A 23336-nucleotide genomic window follows, 5' to 3' on the forward strand; every position below is an offset into this window, starting at 1 on the left:
CTGCAGTTCCACTCGTCTGTGTGTGTGTGTTTGTGTCTGGGCCAGTGCATCACTCGATACGACAGCTCGTATGTCCTCCGACTCTTGGCGCTCTCTTGTTGAGAACAGTAGCTGTATCCTCCCTGACTGATGAGAACACAGAATCTCCACTACAGGATTGTTTTACTCCGTCTTTCTGCCCATTTTTAAGTTCAACACCCTCCAATTAGGCCACCCACTTTAAGTGACTCTGCTTTAGTAGCAGGAAGAAAGAGGTGTAGTCACCCGTGTTAAAGGCAGGGGCACTGACCTGCTGTGCTTGTTTGTAGAAGCCCCCCCCGTCTCGTTCTCCTTTCTGTCTCTGTTGCCAGGCGGCTCACAAAAGCCATGCGTTACACTGACCCACTAATAACACATTTGCATTCAGCAGCCACAACCCAAGGCCAGAGAGTGTTTAAACGGAGATTAGTGCTATTGCCCACAGTTATGTTCAGCTGACCTTGCCCACTCTGATAATTACTGGCACAGGAACTGAATAAGAATTGTGCAAATGTATCAGTGTTTTCTAGATTATTCAAATATGAGTTCAAATAAAAAGCCATCGGTCTGTATCAGCCTAGCTTTCATTCGGAGAATTGATGAGGAGTTTGTTGCTACGAATCTGTACTTTGACTTTTGCTTCGACTAACTACTATAGACAGACTTTTGAAAACAGAAAACCATCATATTTATGTAAACCGGAAGTCTTTTACAAAAGATGAAACCAGGCATGATTATGGTGTATTTCTTGTCTCTTGTGTACTCTACTTCAGCATTCTCTATTCTCCCGGCATCACAGGTGCTCTCAGTGTGTGTGGAAGAGGAAAACATCATCCCCTACATCACTAACGTACTCCAGAATCCAGATCTGGCTCTCCGCTTGGCTGTCCGCAACAACCTCGCTGGTGGAGAAGAGCTCTTTGCGCGCAAGTTCAACAACCTGTTTGCTGCCGGTACCTACTCTGAGGCTGCCAAGGTTGCTGCAAACGCACCAAAGGTATGCATACTGTGGGCATGGGGCCAATCAACATCTGTTGACAGTCTAAACAAAAGTCCATTTTAGCTGAGACAGTCGATTTTGAGAGACATTCTTTGTGCTTCCATAACATTTCTTCTTTCAGACTTGTGGAAAGAAAACATTCAAAAATCACATTTAGGTGTTTATTTGACTTACTTTTACATTTGAATGGTGGTATCCACCAGTTACTTTGTTTACCCTACTTACCTGTAGTGTCTTGAAAACTTTATGGAATTTTGCAACACATATCTTTACAGGTCCTTTTCTCAGACTGATTGATCTGAAATGTATCCAAATTAGCATAATTGTATAAATCAATGTCTCATTTGCATATTTAAACATGATATATCCGTAAAACGTTGAACACAAAAAATAAAGCTGTTAATATAATTAATATTCTGGGTAAGTTTAATGTTGATATCTATTGTTACAATTGTCAACCTATAGAGTCTCCCCATACGATGCAGATGGTTGTATTTATTTCAGCGCTATTGTAATGGATTGCATTCTATCTTCCACTTCTCACAGTCAGTTGACCTTTCCCCTCTCAGGGTATCCTGCGGACCCCAGACACCATCCGTCGCTTTCAGGGCGTTCCCACCCAGCCGGGGCAGACCTCCCCCCTGCTGCAGTACTTCGGCATTCTGTTGGACCAGGGCCAGCTCAACAAGTTTGAGTCCCTGGAGCTCTGCAGGCCGGTCCTCCAGCAGGGGCGCAAGCAGCTCCTGGAGAAGTGGCTGAAGGAAGACAAGGTACTGTAGATCTCCATCTCAGCCTCCACTCACAGGAAGCGGCTCTTCCTGATCTTCCTGTTTGTTTACATGGCTCTCCTTTTATAATAGATCATGTGGGAACATCTGTTATGCAAGGAATGTGTAGAGTTGCACTTAGAAACTGTAGATTTGGGTGGTTCAAAGCTGCCTTAATGGTAAACAAGAACAATCTGAGATCTATTTGAATTGTCAGTACTTTTGTATGTGTTTTATCTGTCATACATTTTCTATCTTTACATTTATAAAATGCAAGTACAAAGAGAACAACAAAAAAAACGAATAAAAGAATATCACTATATGCTTGTTTAAAATGGTCCTGAATTAGTCGCATTTTTGATGTTAGTTTTCCTGCCTTTCAGTTGGAATGCTCGGAGGAGCTGGGTGACCTGGTGAAGGCAGTGGATCCCACGTTGGCTCTCAGTGTCTACCTGAGGGCCAACGTCCCCAACAAAGTCATCCAGTGCTTCGCAGAGACTGGTCAGTTCCCCAAGATCGTCCTGTACGCCAAGAAGGTACGTCTCACTGGCTAACTTTATATTTGAGCTCTAAAATATTTAACAATTCTTAAATGATGAACTGCATGGCCATTAAAGGAGAGGCATACCATGTACACCAAATAGTTTAAAACAGCTTTCCATAAACTATATTGCAAATGGTTTCATGATTTAATAAACACATATTTCTAAATGAAGTATAATGCATGCCTTCGTCTTTGTCAAAAGACAAAATGTATTCATTTAACCGTAGCATTGAAACTTGTATTGTAATGTAGAGGTTTATTTTTTGTGTCCCAGGTGGGCTACACTCCAGACTGGATCTTTCTGCTCAGGAATGTGATGCGGATCAACCCAGAACAAGGCCTGCAGTTTGCCCAGATGCTGGTTCAGGATGAGGAGCCGCTGGCCGACATCACACAGGTCAGAGGAGGGAAACACGAATATTCAGTGATCCATCAGGAATACATGGGTTTTTAATCTCTGCTTTTTTATCATATTATTAAAGAGGGGAATAGTTCTGTTACAGCATTACATAGATGTGTGCCTTGCTGCAAATAAAGATAAACATTGTGACCTTCCTACTTCCCAAGTTTTGCTGTTAATAAATATAGCCACAACTTTCTCGAAACTGGACAAAGTGTTTGATTGCGTCACACTCCATGTCAACATCTTGGAACTTTAGCTATCGTATAGAGAAAATGCACCTCTTTCTTCCCCTCCTCCCACTGCGTACACTGCAGTGCCAATGTCAACTGCTGACACAGCTCTCTGTGTTTCCTTAAGTGCTATACTAGCATTTCACAAGAATTAAACACAATTAATTGGAAACTTCGATCTTTGCAATAGGGAATGTGTTGTATTATTAAACTTTCTCTTTTCCTTCTAAGCAACTTTTAACTAGCCTTCAATTAGCTTTAAGAAGGTGTTTTCTAAGTGTCCTTCTGTTTTAGCAGCTAGCTAAGCATGGCCTCTCTTCCTCTCTTGAGTGCTCTCCTGTGTGTGTACAGATTGTGGATGTCTTCATGGAGTACAACCTGATCCAGCAGTGCACCTCGTTCCTCCTGGACGCTCTGAAGAACAACAGACCCTCAGAAGGACCGCTGCAGACTCGCCTGCTGGAGATGAACCTCATGCATGCTCCACAGGTGCACACATTTATACATACATTACCCAAGGAAACTATAGAGCTGGGTTGCAATTCTTTTTCAAACCTCTTCCCCGCTTCATGTCATGTCCGCAGGTTGCTGATGCTATCCTGGGCAACCAGATGTTCACCAACTACGATCGTCCACACATCGCCCAGCTGTGTGAGAAGGCTGGACTCCTTCAAAGAGCGCTGGAGCACTACACCGACCTGTACGACATCAAGCGTGCCGTGGTGCACACACACCTGCTCAACCCAGAGGTAGGCTTTAACCACTGACATTTTCATTGCTTATTGTGAAGTGTTTCCTCCAATCCATAGTAATGTAGATATTGTTGTACAACCTACACGTTCAAGTAATACTCCTCTACCTCCAGTGGCTGGTGAACTACTTTGGCTCCCTGTCGGTGGAGGACTCTCTGGAGTGCCTCAGGGCCATGCTGTCCGCCAACATCCGCCAGAACCTGCAGATCTGTGTCCAGGTGGCTTCCAAGTACCACGAACAGCTCACCACACAGTCCCTCACTGAGCTCTTTGAATCCTTCAAGAGCTTTGAAGGTAAGATCCAAAACTTTTAAGACGCAAAGCATAGAAAAGAAGCCAATACAATCCCTAAAATATGTTTTGTACAACAGGGGTATTGACCTCAATATCCTTGTATCCAGGGGAGACATCAGAGTGCCACTGGACTTGTTTTTCCTGTTGTATTTATGCAGCCATTCCCTCCTGCCTATGTACCTGGATATATGTCATCATTAGACAAGTAGGCCAGAGCAGAGGCAGAACAATCAATAGATACAAACTAGCCGGGGTGGTGGAGTTCACCTCAACTATTACTGGATCAATGAACATAAGGGTTAAAGGTGTAATGTGTAATACCTGGCCACATGCCCCAAATATAGGGGGCAGCATTTTATCCCCCTTCTACTGGGTTCAAACTATCCGAAACGGTAAATATCTCTGCAAGAAAAGACACAACATTGTTATCTCTTCATCATTCTGTACATTTTTTAACAGATTTGGGGAAAAGCAAAACTGTAGTCATTGTGCGTCTGTTATATATTCGAGGATGCATCACTCAGTCCAAAGTCCTGTCATTTGGATTAGTGAAGTTATCGGAGCTGTATCTAAAGATATGTGACTGTGTCTCTACCAGGTCTGTTCTACTTCCTGGGCTCTATTGTTAACTTCAGTCAGGACGCTGAAGTTCACTTCAAATACATCCAGGCCGCCTGCAAGACCGGCCAGATCAAAGAGGTGGAGAGGATCTGCAGAGAGAGCAACTGCTACGACCCGGAGCGCGTCAAGAACTTCCTTAAGGTAACGCCCACATTTAACTTGTACTTTTTTCACTCTCTCTCCCTTGTAAATTGTATCTTTCGGAACCCGATCTGCATTTTTTTAATTATTTTTAATCCAGACTGAACAATAACAGTTTTTCCAACTTTTATACCATATAGGTCTCGAGTCAAAACACTTACGTGTTGACATTTGAAAGCACAGAAGAAGAATTTATAACACTGTTTTTGAAGTGCCGAGTGTGTCTCTATCATAATGCCTGCTATTGAAAGGAAATCTTGCATATTAACATTTTGACCAGACCAGAATATTATAACTGTCACTAGCAGATCCGCAGCAGTCAATTATCTTTTGTGCTTTTCTTCTTTTGTCTTTGGGATGGCAGGACATGTATCAGGTAAATCGGTCCTACCACACAGTGCAGGATTCCTCCCCTTTTTTTTTGCTTTCACCCCTTCCCCTGAACTTCAGCCTCAGGATTGAAACTGGGATTTGTATGCAGGCAGGCGTGTATGCTCATACACCACCATGCATACACCCATACTACATAGCTTTATGTAGTCCTAGTCATTCAGTGGATGTTTTGTGTGTTATTGCAGTTATTGGTGAACAAATTAGGGTCTTGCACTCCATTATTGAAGACGCCTAAGGTGTCTGTGTGTATAGTGTGTAGTCCCGTATTTGGACAAAGGATTAGCTGTAAGTGCTGTGTAGTGTTGACCATACTTCTGGATTCAGTAAGAAATAGAGGTGCACCAATGACCAGCTACACACACAGGGTTTACCAACGACTTTCTTTGCCTGATTTAGCCACTTTTCAGACCCTGCATTTTCTGTGAAGAAAAACAAAGTAAAAAAATAATGAAGGAAACAAAATTGGAAATCTACATTCTTTCCAAAAAATCTGAATTTTAGAAATTGAAATTGGTGCATCTCTATTAGGATAACTACTTTGGATTACTTCATTCTATTATGAATATGTTTTTCTTCCTTGACTTCGTGTCTGTGAAACACACTAATTTTGCAATGTTATGTCCATTTGTTGTAGTGACAAACCTTTTATTTTCCTCCCCATTGATATTGCATTACATAGGTTATTAGAATCAGAAAATGATATCTCAAATTTCATTTTCAGTGACTCTGATAAATGTCATTAACAACACCTCTCAAAAAATAAATCTGTATTCTATTAAAAAAATGACACGTGGAGTGCAGTGGTAGAAGATCAGCCCTGTTGGTGGATGTTTTGTGGGTTTAATGTCTGTCTTACGCCAGTTGTTACCTTTCTGAATCTGTCCTCATTCTTTCCACTATGTGAAACCAACAGGAAGCCAAACTCACCGACCAGCTGCCACTCATCATCGTCTGTGACCGCTTTGACTTTGTCCACGACCTGGTGCTCTACCTGTACCGCAACAACCTGCAGAAGTACATCGAGATCTATGTTCAGAAGGTAAGACTCAACAAGAAGCAACTTCTCTACATCAAAACCCTGCATTCAAGGAATCATTTCATGTGATCTATGGTTGATTTTGTGTCTCAGGTGAATCCCAGCCGTCTGCCTGTTGTGGTCGGTGGTCTCCTGGATGTTGACTGCTCAGAGGATGTCATCAAGAGTCTGATCCTCGTCGTCAGGGGACAGTTCTCTACCGATGAACTGGTCGCTGAGGTGGAAAAGAGGAACAGGTAATGCACTATTCCACATACATGCCTCTTAATAGAAAATAATTAGGGCCGGGACTTTAACGCGTTAATTAAGATTAATTAATTACACAAAAATTAACGCGTTAAAAAAATTAACGCATTTTAATCGCACTTATTTTTAGCACCGCGGAACGTTTCTCACTGGATGAGTTTCAGGCGTACCGATTATACTGGAGCACCAACTAACGTTCATGACTTCAGACAACAACAAACCACAGTGAACAACAGTGGGAAATGTTGTTTTAAAAAACGGACGGATGGAAGCGTCGATAAGAGCACGGTTGTGTGCAAATTATGCAAAAAGGAATTCGCATATCACCGCAGCACATCAAGCCTCAAGTATCACCTCAAAGCAAAACATATAGCAGCTAGCGTGGACGTTAGCCTCTTTTATCGCGTTCACACCAAAAAGAGCCGGTACTAAAATTAGTTCATGAGAACCTTTTTACCCCCACGAAAGTCCCTGCTAGAGAGCAGAGAGCTGCTAGAGAGCAGGGACTTTCGTGCGGAAAAGAGCTATATTTCTGATTGGCTGGGCGGATTGCAAACCACGCCCCGTAAAACTCCCAAAAAGTTTTGTGAAGCCGCCATTTTATTATCCTCGCATTAGCATTATTAGCATTAGCCCAGCGCAGAAACGCAGAGAGACTAACTTATGGCAACACAAAATAAAACATGGGAGCGGTGGAGATGAGGAGGTGTCGGCGTTCTGGCGATTTACTCGGAAGGCTGCTGGGACTCCCAGCAGCTTCTACTGAAGCCAGTCCCCAACTCAGGGGACTTCCGGCCGGGGACTTTGGGCGGCAGTATACGCCGTGAAGTGGTTTGCGGCCTGCCAGTAAACCCAAAGCAGAAGAAGTGACGTCAGCGGCTTCATTTGCCTAATCCTCCCCCAGGTTCAAAGAGTTCTCATGAACTAAATTCTCAAGAACCTTTGTGGGAAAAGTACTGCGGTGTGAATGCGCCTAATGGTATACTAAAATCCATGTGAAAAAAATTGCTTCTCACTGTTCTTAGGTCAAATATGTATATGTGATTAAAAATGCGATTAATTTCGATTAATTAATTACAAAGCCTCTAATTAATTAGATTAATTTTTTTAATCGAGTCCCGGCCCTAAAAATAATATAACATTTTGTCTTGATCTTTAAGTTTTGATTTCAATTTAGAAAAGGTAGTAGACAGTTGTTTCAGCTCTGTCAGAAACACCAGATGATTGAGTATCCTACATTTGGACGACTTTTCTATCAATGACAATTTATCTTTGTAATACAGTAATTAAAAGGGGAATCTGGGACCTATTCAAGTCTACAGATCTGCACATGAAGAACCTTGTTTGTCTAGTACCTTGTTCTTTGTCCCTGTCCGAGATGTCGTGTGAGCATTCAGAGAAATTCCTGACATTCCTTTCCTCTTCCAGACTGAAGCTGCTGCTGCCCTGGCTGGAGTCTCGTATCCACGAAGGCTGCGAGGAGCCCGCCACCCACAATGCCCTGGCTAAGATCTACATCGACAGCAACAACAACCCTGAACGCTTCCTGAGGGAAAACCCCTTCTACGACAGCCGTGTGGTGGGAAAGTACTGCGAGAAGAGAGACCCCCACCTGGCCTGTGTGGCCTACGAGAGAGGACAATGTGACCAGGAGCTGATCAATGTGAGGATGATGATTTGTACTTGCATCTCACCTTTGTATCTTAATCTCTCCGTTTCAGTTCACCTTCCTTTTTTTAACCTTTACTTCTTTTAATGTCAGGTCTGCAATGAGAACTCCCTGTTCAAGAGCTTGTCTCGCTACCTGGTGCGTCGCAAAGACCCTGACCTGTGGGCCAGCGTGCTGCTGGAGACCAACCCCTTCAGAAGACCACTCATTGACCAGGTGAGGTACAGGTCCTTTGAGATCATGTGCTGTAACTAACTGTTGCTTCTTTAAAACTGGCTTCACACAAAGGAGTTTTCAGCCGATTCACCCCTCTGGACATGCTATTTGGCACCTTAGTTGGTACTGATATTCAGCTAAGGTTATCTGGTAATCTGATGAGTTTAAAACCTGATCAAGTCTTAAATCTCCTGGATTCTTTGAAGTCATTAAGGCCACCTCGATGCAATTTTACACAGGTGTGGGAGTTTTAATATCGATAATTACTTTCCAAAATCCAATGAGACCTCTAGGAGTAGCTATTTGTGTTGTTAAGCAACGTTAAACCTTCTAGACCTTACAGCTAATGTTAGCTAGCACACAATGACCCCTGAAGTTCTTGCGGAAGAATGAACAACCCGTGTTGGACGGTCTCCCCAACCATTTTCTCATCCAGACCCTAGCCTGCTGCTTTTTTATCTTCACTGCAAAGCTCTCCTATAGAGTCAGTTTAGAGCTTCTGCTTTCCCATTAGCTAAAGTACTCCCTCTGGCAATACAATCTTAATTATATCCTGTAGTTGTGCCGTTATTAAAAATCTTACTCTACTGTGAGTATGTTTTGAGATCTCAAAGGAAGCACATCTGTGAAGTTTCGCAACTTTAGCCTCTGCTCCTCCGCCCTTCAGGTGGTGCAGACAGCGCTGTCAGAGACCCAGGACCCAGAGGAGGTGTCCGTCACAGTCAAGGCCTTCATGACCGCAGACCTGCCCAACGAGCTCATCGAGCTGCTGGAGAAGATTGTGCTGGACAACTCTGTCTTCAGTGAACACAGGTGTTTATTTGTAACTGATTGTGTTAAGATGTATCATTTCAAATTGAGATGGCAAAGGGTGCTAAGGGTTCCATGTCTTTTCCCCACAGAAATCTGCAGAACCTGCTGATCCTAACCGCAATCAAAGCCGACCGTACCCGAGTGATGGAGTACATCAGCAGGCTAGACAACTATGACGCCCCCGACATCGCTAACATCGCCATCAGCAACGAGCTCTTCGAGGAGGCCTTCGCCATCTTCAAGAAGTTTGATGTGAACACCTCCGCTGTGCAGGTCAGTCATCAGATCTTGAGCAGGTACACTGATCCCTGATTGCCTGAACAAGTCTTCACTGTCTTTCTTTTCCTTTTTGTGCCCAGGTGCTGATCGAACATATTGGCAACCTGGACCGGGCCTATGAGTTTGCGGAGCGCTGCAATGAGCCTGCCGTGTGGAGCCAGCTGGCTAAGGCTCAGCTCCAGAAGGACCTGGTTAAAGAGGCCATCGACTCGTACATCAAAGCCGACGATCCTTCTGCATACATGGAGGTGGTGCAGGCTGCTGATAAGAGTGGTAAGGAGACTTAAAAGCAGAAAAGAGAGGAAAAAAGCTCCATGTTGATATTTTAAGGCCTTTTTCTGCCGATGACAAAGGGCTTTTAAAAACAACAACTTATTGAGGGAAAGAAGACTACCATACTTGCTGTTAGCAGATCACTCGCTGAACAACGGCAGCTGTTGTTTATTTGCCGGTGCCACTTCGATTGAAAGCAATCAATATGAATCACATCAGATGGGTTGTGTTGAGTGAGTTGTTTTTTCTTCAAGAGGTATCTGCTGATAGTCGCAGCCAATGCAGCAAATCTTTATTGAAACTGCACAATATCAGCATAAAATACACAATGCAGTGCCGCACATCCTTAAATAAATAAACACATTTTATTGCAGTAGTAGAGATATTAGTGGCACAGAGAAGGGGCTCATATATTTAACCACAGACCAGTAGCAACACTCCACCTTTATCCCCCTGTGACTCAACTCCCCACAGTTCATAGTTTTAAAGGGTATGATTTTCATTGTTAAATACAGAGCCTATGTATCATATTAGATTATTCATGAATGGGATATTAAGATATACTTATTGATTCTAAATTGGGAAATTGTTTTAATACAGCAGAATGCTAACAAGGCATTGCACATCAAATTAATATAAAATACAAACATAAATCTAAAAAGCTATATTTATAAATTGAGCATCTAAGCCAGGGGTGCCCAACCTTTTTTTGAACTGAGAGCTACTTTTAAAGTTGCCAGTCTGCCGAGATCTACCAGTCCAAATAGAGAGGCCATTACTGACAGCCTACTACCAGGTAAATACACACTTCTACTTGTATAAAACTGACCTTTGTACGATTAATACTTCATAAAATACTGCAGATCCTTTATCTTATCTCTTTCTAATCTACACACATACAAATATTTAACTGAAGTTACACAACAGTGTTGTTGATACAGAGTTGGGGTTTATTCACACCTCACATACTACAGTGGGTAATGTTTTCAAGAAACATTGAACAGTGCTGCCACATATGACACAGGAAAAAAGAAAAGACTCTGAACCCTTTCTTTGCCATTATATAAAAATAGTGTTGCTACAAACGTATAAATTAGGCTTACTAATAAGACAACTCAGATCTGAAGCTACACAGGAATCTGCTGCCAAAGTGCAATAAAAAAGACAACATTAATAGAATCAAACCCTTTTTTGTAGCATTTTAGTAGATTATAAAAAGAAATTCCTTTTTAAAATAGGATGCAAGCAACACTAGCTTCTTAACCTGAATTGATAATAGACTATAATCAATTTAAGTTTGCATTCTTATACCATTTTGTACAATAATTATAATGAATAAGTTCAAACAAACTAAAACTTACAGCAGATTAATAACGGTATCTAACTTGAGTTTGTATTATATCAAAAACCTTTTGAAATGCTTCTGTTATTTGTACTGTCCCCAAAAAGCGCGTCGGCAGCCTCCAGGAATGCTTCTTTCACAACTTCACCGTCTTTGAAAGACTTCATGTGTTTCGCAAGAACGTGACGGACACGATAAGATGCTCTGGCAGCAGCCTTGCTCTTGTTGTTGGGCCTGGTGAAAATGGACTGCTGTGCATTTAGCTGTCCTTTCAGGCCCCTCCCCTTTTGGAGCAGGGCAGAATTAGGAGGGAATTCCGTCTCGCAGCGTTTGTGCACTGTTTTGAAATGACGCTCCTAAATGACCCTTCTTCGATAAAGCCACGCTCGCATTGCAGATGAGACAGATGGACTTTGAATTGGAATAGATACAAAAATAATCATCCTCCCACTCGGAGTGAAAATTATATATTTTGGGCTTTTTTGCTTCTGCCATAATTGCGGTTTTGTGTGTGTGCGGACTGTCACTCCTGTTGACACGGACAACGTCAGCGAAATAGTGCCCACTCACTGCCCACCGGCCACGCCCCGACACATGGGGTCACACTGGCCAATCACAAAGCTTTGATGCGTTCAAGTGCATTATTCTGGCACAGGAAGATTATGTTACAGGACATTAACGATAAAACAGAATATTGTTGTTCTATTTTTAGACACATCTCGCGATCGACTAGGAATCTCTCCGCGATCGACCGGTCTGGTTGGGCACCCCTGATCTAAGCTATATAAAGATCTGTATACAATAGAAGTAAAGTACTATTAATAAATGAAAGACACAAGAAAGAAATACACTAATCGAATACAAATGGATTACTATTGATAATAAATGAAAATAATCAAAAAAAGAAACATTATTATTTAGAAACAAAACATTAACTCTGTATCTCTGTCCATGTGTTTCAGGAAACTGGGAGGACCTGGTGAAATTCCTGCAGATGGCTCGTAAGAAGGCCCGCGAGTCCTACGTGGAGACGGAGCTCATCTTTGCCTTGGCCAAGACCAACCGCCTGGCAGAACTGGAGGAGTTCATCAACGGACCCAACAACGCCCACATCCAACAGGTTAGCACTGCTCTGAAAACCTCTGTCGGGTCAGAAATGGAAGGTTATATTGTCATTTCAGTTTTAATATTGAGGCTTATTACTCTTCTCAGCTATTTTACTTTATTAGTTGTTTTATAATAAAGTGCAATGTTATCATTCATTGTTTTTTAAGTTCACTCCTCTCTGCGCTGTTGGGTAAAAAGTGTAGTCATTTTCAACTGCCTGCTAACTATCGAGTTACACTGTGCTTGAATCTACACCATGAGAATTGAGTGCAGTGTTCTCATTGTTAACTTATGAACTGTATTGTTGTTTTTCCTGTTCTCTAGGTGGGTGACCGCTGCTACGATGAGAAAATGTACGATGCCGCTAAGCTTCTCTACAACAACGTCTCCAACTTCGGTCGTCTGGCTTCGACTCTGGTGCACCTCGGGGAGTACCAGGCCGCTGTGGACGGCGCCCGCAAGGCCAACAGCACCCGCACCTGGAAGGAGGTGTGCTTCGCCTGCGTGGACGGAAAGGAGTTCCGACTGGCCCAGATGTGCGGTCTCCACATCGTGGTGCACGCTGACGAGCTGGAGGAGCTGATCAACTACTACCAGGTAAGATGGAAGGCATTTATTTTCATCTCATTTCTACTTGGCCTTGATTCACACATCTAACTCATCATTCTATTTGTCCTTTCCCAGGACCGCGCTTACTTTGAGGAGCTGATCACCATGCTGGAGGCCGCCCTGGGCCTGGAGCGCGCGCACATGGGGATGTTCACGGAGCTCGCCATCCTGTACTCCAAGTTCAAGCCGCAGAAGATGAGGGAGCACCTGGAGCTCTTCTGGTCCAGAGTGAACATCCCGAAGGTCCTGAGAGCAGCGGAGCAGGCGCACCTGTGGGCCGAGCTGGTCTTCCTGTACGACAAGTACGAGGAGTTCGACAACGCCATCATCACCATGATGAACCACCCCACAGACGCCTGGAAGGAGGGCCAGTTCAAAGACATTATCACCAAGGTGCTGTTGGATTTGTTGTCAAAACTAGGATTATGTTTATTTAACATCATTATATTGTTATTTTCATGTTGACGTCTTGTAGTAACCCCTATGACAAAGGATGATATTTGACATACTGCCTGCAAATATTTCAAATTCTGGTTTTATGATCTCTGATTAAAAATCCTATTATGTTTTCCCTAAATTATCCTAAAAGGTGCTGAAAAATAATCATAATTCCTAATATTGCAATATATTTCCCCCTCCAATGTTAATGCTAATCACGGTTATATTAATTTAGAATTGTTTTATTTGTTTTTATTTCATTTAACTTTTGACTTTCCAATTGTGTGTTTGATCATTTGGTTTTATTTGTACAGAAGGTTGTAGGTTTATATTAAGTTTTGCAGTAATTTTAGTTAGAGCCAGTTATATTGTGTCTGTAGCTACAAATATTTACAACATATTTTGTTGGAATGGCTATAATGTTTAAATCGTAGACGGAAATGCATGCTGGTACTGGATGAAGTATTTTAGTTTCAGTTTTGTTGTACGATAAGACCCCTGCTGCTAATTATGGTTTCTAATAACATCGCTCTGCTCCCTGCAGGTGGCCAACGTGGAGCTGTACTACAAAGCCACACAGTTCTATCTGGAGTTCAAGCCCTTATTACTGAATGATTTGCTCATAGTGCTTTCCCCCAGACTGGACCACTCCCGTGCTGTCAACTTCTTCAGCAAGGTAACCAATAAGACTTCACAGTGTTCCAAAACTGTTTTCATGCTTGGCTCAGGTGAAAAAGGGAAGAAATGCCAGATGAAGACATCAGATCTGTGTGGACAAATACTTTAATGTTGCTTAAATTAATACATGAAAGAAACGACATACAACATGTTCCCATCAAGTTTTCACAAGATTGAATGGCACTCTTTCAATAAGATCTTGTTCTTAGCAATAATTGAATGACACCTTACAGTAACATTAGCATCATTATCGCCATGCACCCAATTCCTACTTTTTCCATAACGGCATTAGATGTTAGGGCTGTCCTCGACTGAAAATCGTCTTAGTTTTCAGACATTCGAATGATTTAATCAGTTAGCTGATTTAATCACCAGATTTAAAAAACCTTGACAAAGAATCATGCAAAAGCACCACCTGAAATCTTGTGCTTTCTAGAGATGTGCTCATCATTTCTTGGAATGAGGCATTCAGAAACTTGACAAAACAAACCATTAGTTAACAAATAGGCGAGCGACCCTATTGGACGGAAAAGATGCCTTCTGCGTTCTTTCGCAGATTCTCTGGACACTCTGTATAAATGTGTGCTTAATTAGAATGGAAGCTTGGCTAGTGAGATGATGAGTGTGCATGTGTGTCTACAGGTGAAACAGCTGCCTCTGGTCAAACCCTACATGCGGTCAGTACAGAGCCACAACAACAAATCAGTCAATGAAGCACTTAACAACCTCTTCATCACAGAGGAGGACTATCTGGTAAGAGATCCTTCAACAGTGTTTGATCTTTTTATTTCCTAAATGTCCTTCTTTGACTAAATAATCTTCTCCTTTCCCTTCACACTCAGGCACTGAGGACATCAATAGACGCCTACGACAACTTTGACAACATCTCCCTGGCCCAGCGCCTGGAGAAGCACGAGCTGATCGAGTTCAGACGGATCGCTGCGTACCTCTTCAAGGGCAACAACCGCTGGAAACAGAGTGTGGAGCTGTGCAAGAAGGACAAGCTCTACAAGGTGCCTTTTCTTTCTTCACCAATGTGTCTCTAACACTGTTTAGAACCTCCCTGACCCTTTGTGTGCTGCCTTGTCTGCAGGACGCCATGCAGTACGCGTCGGAGTCGAAGGACGTGGAGCTGGCCGAGGAGCTGCTGTCCTGGTTCCTGCAGGAGGACAAGAAGGAGTGTTTCGCCGCCTGCCTGTTCTCCTGCTACGACCTGCTGCGGCCCGACGTGGTGATGGAGACCGCCTGGAGGCACAACCTCATGGACTTCTCGATGCCGTACTTCATTCAGGTCATGAGGGAGTACCTCAGCAAGGTGGGTCACATGTTTTTCAGGAGGAATATTTTGATTTGAATGTCAGTGCATCAAAGCAATACACACAAACGTGGTTTAGTTTACTTTGTTTTTCTGCAGGTTACCTCATCGGGGGGGGGGGGGGGGGGGGGTTGTAAAAGTCAATACTTTTATAGTCTAAGCTTGGTTTTAATTGTTTAGACAGTGCAGTCAAGTATAGGGATGCTGATTGGTCAGTTTGAATTGATTACTTGCAAAACCATCAGATTTGTATTGTGCTGCATCTATTATTCCAACTAAGAAATTCATTGATCAGTTATAATCCTACCATCATTTTTTGGGTACTTTGACTTTCTAGAGTCTGGTCTATAAAACCATCTTCATTTCATGGACCATTTTTTGGAAACAAACTGAATTATTTCAGTTTTAAAAAGATGAAGATAGCATTGTTTATCTATGACTTAAATTCCAGTGGAAAGTATTGAATTGACATACTCAAATAATTGTCCAGGGAAATATTTGTAATGTCTCCTTTATGCTGCACCTCTTCTCTTCCAGGTTGATGCAGTTAAGGAACAGGTGAAAGCTAAATGCTCTGTTTTTGATCTCAAAGTGTTGAGCTCGGGCTTTGAGTGTGCATGGTTTTAGCTACACTCTCACTTTGACACAGTCAGAGACACTTTAAGGCTGACATTAGGCCTGTTTAGGAACTGTATAGATATGTAGTGCCTCGCATATTCAGACAGATTAAACCTCAACATGCTAATCCAGTCAGGGGATGCATGCAAATCCAACTGGCTTCAGGATTGGATAGTAATAGATGTGTTGTGGATGAGTAACACGTTGGGGACAGGATGTCAGGTTTTAAGAACAGAAACACTCTGAGAAGAGGTCACACTGTTTAACCTGCTAAATGAATGAATGTGTTGGACACAATTATAAATGTCCTTTTGTGTACGACCTTTTGTATTTTATTTACCAAATTTAGCGCTAACATTGCTTGTATTTTGACATTTTATAGAGCTTTAATTGTGAAAGGCCTCATCTTAATGTCCTGATATTATCTGAGGGGGTCTGCTGAAGTGAAATTGGTCCGTCGAAACAGGAAGTTTCTCAATGACAACCTGAGATGTTGTTTTGAAGCCGGATTGTTTTTTTAATTAAGTGTGAAAACACAGCTCATAAGCGACACATGCTCGCCCATTTATTAATGTCACTATGAGGAGGGACTGAGAGAAGCAACACTTTTGACACATTTCTTTTTATGTTCTAGCTATAGCTATTTTCAACATGGCACGTAGAGCAAGCAGAGTATATTTGACACATCCTTCATAACTGTTCCATTCTCAGATATGAGTATGAGCTGTATGCTGTTGTGAATCACCTGGTCATATGAATAAAGCATGCATAGAAACGTCTCTTACTGATACGTAGCAGCAGGCTGTTTATGTGCCTGGCTCCCTGTAGAAAGGCTGGAGCTATGGAGAGCACCTGACCTGAGACCCCCCTCCCCCCCCTCCTGCCAAACTGCATCTCAGTGCTGCAGCCTCTGACTCACTGCCAGCCGTGCATCACACAGAGCATGATGCTGTGTCTGTTTACTGTGGAGCTTTGAACGTACAGTGTGTGTCTGAAGAGGCATGGGGAATCTGAATGAAGCCTGGACTATTGTTTGTAGATATAACATGCATCCAGGGGCTGCTGCTGCTGCTCTCCCCTCACCAGCAGATATCAGCCTTTTGCCCGTTGACTTGCTGCCTGTTGTGTTCTTTCAGTTTTTTTATTTAAAGAAAAGGATGTTTGTATTGTAAATGTCAACCAGGCCACACAGACAGAGGAAAGGCAATTATTGGTTATGGTATTTATTAGCTAGACCTCCACTACCACTGGTTTAACCACCTTAAGTTTTTTTTCATCATGATTTGTATTTGTATTGTTTTGCTACTGTGTGAAATCTGCAATGCGTGGCGAGCCACATGAGCATCCTTTGTCATGAAAGATTCTTTAACAAATATATCTGTCTTGTACTTGGCGAGTATGGTGTTGTCCTCATTAGGTGTTGTTCAGTTCTAAATTCTATCATTTCTTTGCTTTGCAGGTAGACAAACTAGAAACCTCAGAGACTGTAAGGAAAGAGGAGGAGCAGGCAACAGAGACGCAACCCATCGTCTACGGTAACCGTCCTCTAATGATGTCTGTCCATTTCACTGTCATAACAAGAACAGCTGTGTTTTTTTAGATTTCAAAGTTTTTAAAAGCCCCCTTCAAATGTGTTTGAATTGCAAATATTTAATAGGATAACGTTTGCATATTTAAAAAATGTGCCTTTTTTAAATTGATTAACCTGGGGAACGTTCATGTTTATCTATTTGTTAAATATATCAACCCATTCACCTTAAGTGTCTCCCAAAGAAGATCCATAAGGATGCACTATGATCATTTACAGGCTCTGGTTGAATATGAATACCTGTCACTTGTTTTAAACCCTGCGTGTCCCTTGCAGGCACACCCCAGCTGATGCTGACGGCGGGCCCCACCGTCCCCGTGGCTCCCCAGCAACCCTACGGCTACGGCTACCAGGCGCCCGCAGGCTTCGCTCCGCCAGCTGCTCAGCCAGGCTTTGGCTACGGCATGTAAAGACCCCCCCCCCCCCTTCATTACCTTCTCTCCAAGTGCAGGCTGGAGCAAACATCCATCCGTGTCCCACAGTCCTTCACCAGAGCGCCAGTCTGCCCCCTACAGGCATTGGGGGTCCGCACAGACAACCTTTCTCTTCGGTTTTTCTTTCTTTCCTTTTTTTGTCATGAAGGACTCAGTTTTATTTCTGTTGTCAAAGAAAAAGATTGAATCACAAAGATTAATTTTCTCACATTCCGTATCGACTAGATTAATTTGTTTCTTTTTGTCTATTTTATTTGAATGGGAAATGGTTTATGTACAATGGGGAGGGGCTTGTGAGAAGAGCTAGTCCTCTACTCGGTTTAAAACAAAAAAATGGTCTGTTGTGAAGCATCTGATTTGCACTCTGTAGTGAAAAGAAATTAATGTAGAACCTCTTCCTTTTGATGTGTGTGAGCAGCTTCTTCTGTCCGACTGTAAAATGCATTTAATTATTGTATATTCAGACACAAAAAAAACGCTTCCATGTTCTTCTATATTTGAACATGAGACCGCCGCTTCCACAATCCTGAAACACTACCAGTCACATCCCCACACACACACTTACACGTCTGGCTGAAACACAAGAGAGTATTTTACGTATGATTTACAGGAAAGTTCCATTCTTTCCAGCAAAGCCTATGAAGGACTCTCTAAACAAATTAACATTCAGACGACATTTCCATGTGCTTTAAATACTGCTCCAACGTGGGACCATTCCACCTCAGGAGGGACTGCAGACCTGTTTGACTAACATGCCCCCCCCCCCCCCCAACCCCCTTCATGCTGCGGTGTATCACAGGACTTGGTGGTAATTTGAAGTTGTTATCAAAGGCTTTTGCGTGTATACAGGAAATCAATCATTAACTCCTTTGAACTTATATTCTTATCTAAATTACCTTTAGATTTAAATTGTGCACTTAAGATACTTGATTGTGCATAATCAGGATCATAATGAATGAAACAGCGGTTTTGTTTTCCACTTAAAAATAAAGGCTTCTTGTTTGTCAAGAAAGTTCTGATTGTGTTGTGTTGTGTAGGTGGAGAAAGCAGCAGGTCACATTTGACTTCCGTCCAATCAGATAGCTGAACATTTAGCCCCCAAAAATGTCAGGGAGCGTCAGGGTTCTGATGGAAGTATGAAAGACATGTAGTTTGTACTCTAACGTAATATTACACAAAAGCCACAATACCAATACATTCCTATATCATGAATCTTTAACTGCAGAATTCCTATATGATGATATAGTGATGAATCCCATTTAAATAGAAAATGCACGCCAGTTGATTATTATTTAATGCCCTTCTGATCTGCATAAAAGGTCATGAGACTAGAGGGATGTGTACTTAAATCTACTATTCTACAGGAAGTGAACATCAAACAAGCTCATGTTTAGTAGTGTCAGGAGTGGATCAAAAATAAAAATTATATAAATTGTTCAGTGTTGAAGTGTATTTTAAAATGCTGTAATGCTTCGTAAAATAATAAAAAAATCTTTATTCGAAATATTATTTAAATCCTATATAAAACAGTTGTAGAATAAATAAAAAAACAAGTATTTTGCACCAGCATGTGTGTAGATTCTGTGAAATGTAATGTCAGAATCTTTGTGAAAACAGCCTCGGTGGGTTTTTAAAGATGTTCTTTTCTTAACGGTTGGTGGATGAAACCCACATTGAATACGGACTCCTGGAATAAGGGCTTCTCCATTTCCAAACAGTGTATCAGCACTTCCTTTGGCTGACTTTTGCAGAAATATTTGCAGACCAAAGCTGAACTTGGGAGTCTGAAAGGACAGGATATTGCACAGAAACAGGAAACTCCTTTCTAAATTCAGTTGAAGTGAATGTCAGACAAATCTCAGAGATAATGTGAGACTATCGTAAAACCACTTTGTCTACAACACAGTTCAGTAGTGTTTTAGAGACTACATTCATTTCTTGGGTCTTGACTTCGCTGGATACTCTGATGTTGGATTGGATTTCAACGTGCTCCTCCCACTTGGTCTACATTGTGCAATGGCCACAATCTCAACTTGTTTCAAGTCATAACATTCATTTTCAGCTGAACGATCAGGGTATAATGTTACTTTTCAGAAGGTTTAAGTAGATGCTCATAAGATATGTTAAAGGCTAAGATGGGTTTAAGAAGGTTAAACAATTTCAAGCAGTGGTGTTAACTGCAAGTTTTATCACAATATGTTTGCTGTTATCACTAATTCTTGCTCTTTACAGTTTCAATTAAGGGGCCTGCTATCAATATGGAACCATATATTAGTTAATATTCCTATATTTTTTTTTTAAAAGGTTACTGGTCTATCTTCCAGATTTTTAAACAAGTTATAGACCTGCTCACTATAAAGCGCCACATGCCTCACTTGAAGCACTGTTTAAATATGAATTAAGGAGGCGAGCTTCATCATAAATTGGGAAAAATGCGCCATGGGAATGAAAAAACTAAGGCGTAAATGCAAGACCTACAACATTTTTTAATATACTTCAGAGTTGTATAACTAAACAAATCAATTCAGTGACATTATATTCATATGACATCGTTGTTCAGCTCCACTGCAAAATAATGCAGTACTGATTTCAATTATGCTAGACAATTCTAAGGCACTGCTATTTGCATACCAGCTGACAGGAATGGGTTCTCCAACACTCATTATATACACAGTACCAATCCAATGTTTAGGTGATTTTCCTATGACAAGTCAAAATGTCTGCACTGAAAATGTTTCAATGTTATTGTCCTGGGATTCTGATGAGATCAACAATCATTGTCATGTCTGTTCCTCTTCAAAAACAAACCTTAGCAGACTGTTTAGAGAGGAGGAAAGTGTGTGGTGTTTTTGTCACAGAAGTAGCACAGTAAAATAGTATGCATCAAGCAGTTACTGCTGCTATTCAAGAGCCAACAAAGGTAGTCGGCAGGTGTCCAAATCTGAAACATGTATGAAACCGAGTCAATTGTTGTTTTATAAAAACACAAACTCATTGCAATTTGTTTAAACAACAAAGACATTGTTTGCAAGTCCTACAGATGCAAACTCTAGTAGAGCTTCAAGTTTCCTGTGACCTTGTCAACGAGATCAGCTGGGCCTGGGCCCACTCCCAGTACAGTGCGGGACCCGGGGGCGATCTGAGTCCTTCCTGCGTCCTGAATCAGGCTGACAGGGAGCCCCACTTCTTTGGCGTGACCCAGCAGATCAATCAGGGTGTCCTCATCGGGCACCTTCACCACCACCTTGGGCTGCCCGCAGTACTCCCACTGTTTGAGAAGCTCAGGGTTCCTGCGCTGCACCTGTTTGTAGGCAGATACAGCAGCATGGGAGCACTGGGCGGCCACCTTCCCTTTGCCCATCTTCAGGTCGTTTCGGACCACTAACACCATCTTAAACTCGCCTCCTTCTCCCATCACGTTCGCTTCACCAGTGCCGTTCCCCATCGCTGCCATCAAGGTTTTGGATGTTGGACCTAAGCGAGCTCGAAGGTGCCAGCCGAGGAGGAGCCCGCAGCCCAGCCCTGCTACTACACCCAGGCCCAATGGACCATAAAGCATGTCCATGATGATGACCCTGCAAAAACAACAGAACAAAATAAAGCAAGTTCAGATCACATCTAAACCCGTTACATACACCGAGGGGAGATTTTGTTTGAGTCTAGACATTAGAAGCAGCAGTTGACTCAACCATACCACCACCAGGGCCATTCAGTATCTGATCATATTACTTTATTCCCCTGTTGTCATGGAAAAGGAGAAATTATAACAGTCCATGTTGGTTAACCAATTGAGATTGGTTAAATGTTCCTAAGCGCACTACTTGTGTAGCTTTAAGTTATTTACCCAGGTATAGGTTTGTAGGAATTCCTTTGTTTTTTCTAACGTTAACGTAATAAGCGTTTAACGTTAGACAGCTGGCAACTATAGGAGCAAACGAGCTGACGCTACTATAGCTAAATAGTGTATATAGACTTTACAGTGGCATCGCAATAAATAGTGTTTTTTTTTAACAAACAGCAAGATAAATAACTGACTAAAGAGTTAGTTCCGTTTTTAAACACAACACTGTGTATATACATTTAACCAATCAGTACTAAAACTTCGCGGGCTAAAAAGCTAACGCTAGCTAACTAACTTTATAACAGGAGTAAGCCTTGCTACCGTTAGCTTCCTGGTTAGAAACAAGACCTATTATTACTTTACAATAACTAACACAACACCAGGACCAAACTATTACTTTCTTAGCAACTAGACTCATGTTCAAACATTTCCTGCCAATGCATTGCTAAAACTGATGTATGTTTCATACCTGCTGGTTAGTTCGACGTGCTAGCAGGAGCAGTATGAATGAGGCGTGTGGTCTCTTGGTGATGACGTCACGGCACCAACACTTTTCAAAATAAAAGATGAGTGTGAGTCCTTTATATAATTGTCTATATATTATATATTGATGGTGGTATTGATGCTTTGAGCAACAGACACATTAGGAAATGTTTACTACAGACTGAGTGTGTTAGATTCTGTTCAAGAGAAATACATCTGAAAGAAACACTTTGTTGTTTAATTTAGTGTATTTTTGTACCATATCGAATATTATGGTGTATTATTTTGTATTCTAATCCGACACTTGCGTACCACGTTTAGAGCAGATTAGGTGCCTTGCTTTAGGACCTCTCCCCCTATCAAGACCAGTTCGGCCAGTTCAAGACTAGCCTATTCTTAGGCCAACACTGTCCTCTATTGAGCAAAACTAGGAACTACTGGCACCTGAGACTAAAACTCAACTGTATTTCCTACATTGCCCACATTTACATGCAGTTTATTCTGCCCCCCCCCAACAATATTCCATCAAGCTCAATGTCGTTTTAGATTATCTTTCTACTAGTTTAAATCATGCCGTTGATACCTTTCTACATACACTTAAAACAGCCAGCATGCAGAGAGGCTCCATGTAATGTATTCGAGCATACATTTTTTAACTGGAAATGACACAGAACAACACTGACCCAATGATCCAGCAAGATGCTGTAAACCTGGACAACATTATAAGAAAACAAGATGGGATATACTTTATTGACAATTTGGTAAATGTTTTCGTCACAGAAGCATGTCGATAAGACATTACACTATGAATAAGAAGAAAGATCAAATAAAATGTAAAACAGTTCAGATATACATATCAACATGAGAAGAGAAACAAAACAGTGAATGTATCAAAAATGAAGGATATATAACTGTCAGATGGCTGAGAAGTGATAGACCAAATAGATTTTCTTGGTCACATTAATGTGAAGTGATGACCCCGGGAAACATTGGAACATAATGAGTGAATAGATGGATATTTCAAAAGGGTTTTCAGAGTTTAGAAATATTTACTTATTTAAATATATTGTTAGATGGTATTCTTTGACCTGTTTTCTACCAAAGGAGGCTGTAGGGCTACACTGTTATTGGGGCAGAACCATAACACCATTTTTTTGGTGACAAAAGGAACAGCACTTTGTCTCTTGG

At 41.8% G+C, this 23336-nt stretch overlaps 2 protein-coding genes across 3 annotated transcripts in view; one reads left to right on the forward strand and one right to left on the reverse strand.

The window, feature by feature from the left end:
* The window catches only part of cltca (clathrin, heavy chain a (Hc)), a 42738-nt gene extending 23410 nt beyond the window's left edge, over positions 1–19328 (forward strand). For both annotated transcript variants that reach the window (XM_034204083.1, XM_034204084.1), the window contains 24 exons: positions 818–1015; positions 1588–1788; positions 2169–2321; positions 2604–2726; positions 3314–3451; positions 3547–3711; positions 3828–4008; positions 4607–4770; positions 6077–6202; positions 6293–6435; positions 7874–8108; positions 8208–8330; positions 8998–9143; positions 9233–9416; positions 9503–9695; positions 12000–12157; positions 12469–12741; positions 12829–13146; positions 13736–13867; positions 14512–14622; positions 14712–14882; positions 14963–15184; positions 17262–17337; positions 17667–19328. In XM_034204083.1, the coding sequence (XP_034059974.1) occupies positions 818–1015; positions 1588–1788; positions 2169–2321; positions 2604–2726; positions 3314–3451; positions 3547–3711; positions 3828–4008; positions 4607–4770; positions 6077–6202; positions 6293–6435; positions 7874–8108; positions 8208–8330; positions 8998–9143; positions 9233–9416; positions 9503–9695; positions 12000–12157; positions 12469–12741; positions 12829–13146; positions 13736–13867; positions 14512–14622; positions 14712–14882; positions 14963–15184; positions 17262–17337; positions 17667–17800 (4068 nt within the window). In that variant the 3' untranslated portion in view covers positions 17801–19328. The remainder of the gene's footprint in view (positions 1–817; positions 1016–1587; positions 1789–2168; positions 2322–2603; positions 2727–3313; positions 3452–3546; positions 3712–3827; positions 4009–4606; positions 4771–6076; positions 6203–6292; positions 6436–7873; positions 8109–8207; positions 8331–8997; positions 9144–9232; positions 9417–9502; positions 9696–11999; positions 12158–12468; positions 12742–12828; positions 13147–13735; positions 13868–14511; positions 14623–14711; positions 14883–14962; positions 15185–17261; positions 17338–17666) is intronic.
* A 962-nt stretch (positions 19329–20290) lies between these two features.
* Positions 20291–22226, reverse strand: ptrh2 (peptidyl-tRNA hydrolase 2). Its single transcript, XM_034204085.1, has 2 exons — positions 22135–22226; positions 20291–21399 (listed from the first exon to the last, which is right to left on the reverse strand). The coding sequence occupies exon 2, from the start codon at positions 21387–21389 to the stop codon at positions 20874–20876; it is 516 nt and encodes a 171-aa protein (XP_034059976.1). The 5' UTR covers positions 21390–21399; positions 22135–22226; the 3' UTR covers positions 20291–20873.
* Positions 22227–23336: the final 1110 nt, after the last annotated feature.

Source organism: Gymnodraco acuticeps, unplaced genomic scaffold (genome assembly GCF_902827175.1).
Source record: "Gymnodraco acuticeps unplaced genomic scaffold, fGymAcu1.1, whole genome shotgun sequence".
In the NCBI taxonomy this organism is placed as follows: Eukaryota; Metazoa; Chordata; class Actinopteri; order Perciformes; family Bathydraconidae; genus Gymnodraco; species Gymnodraco acuticeps.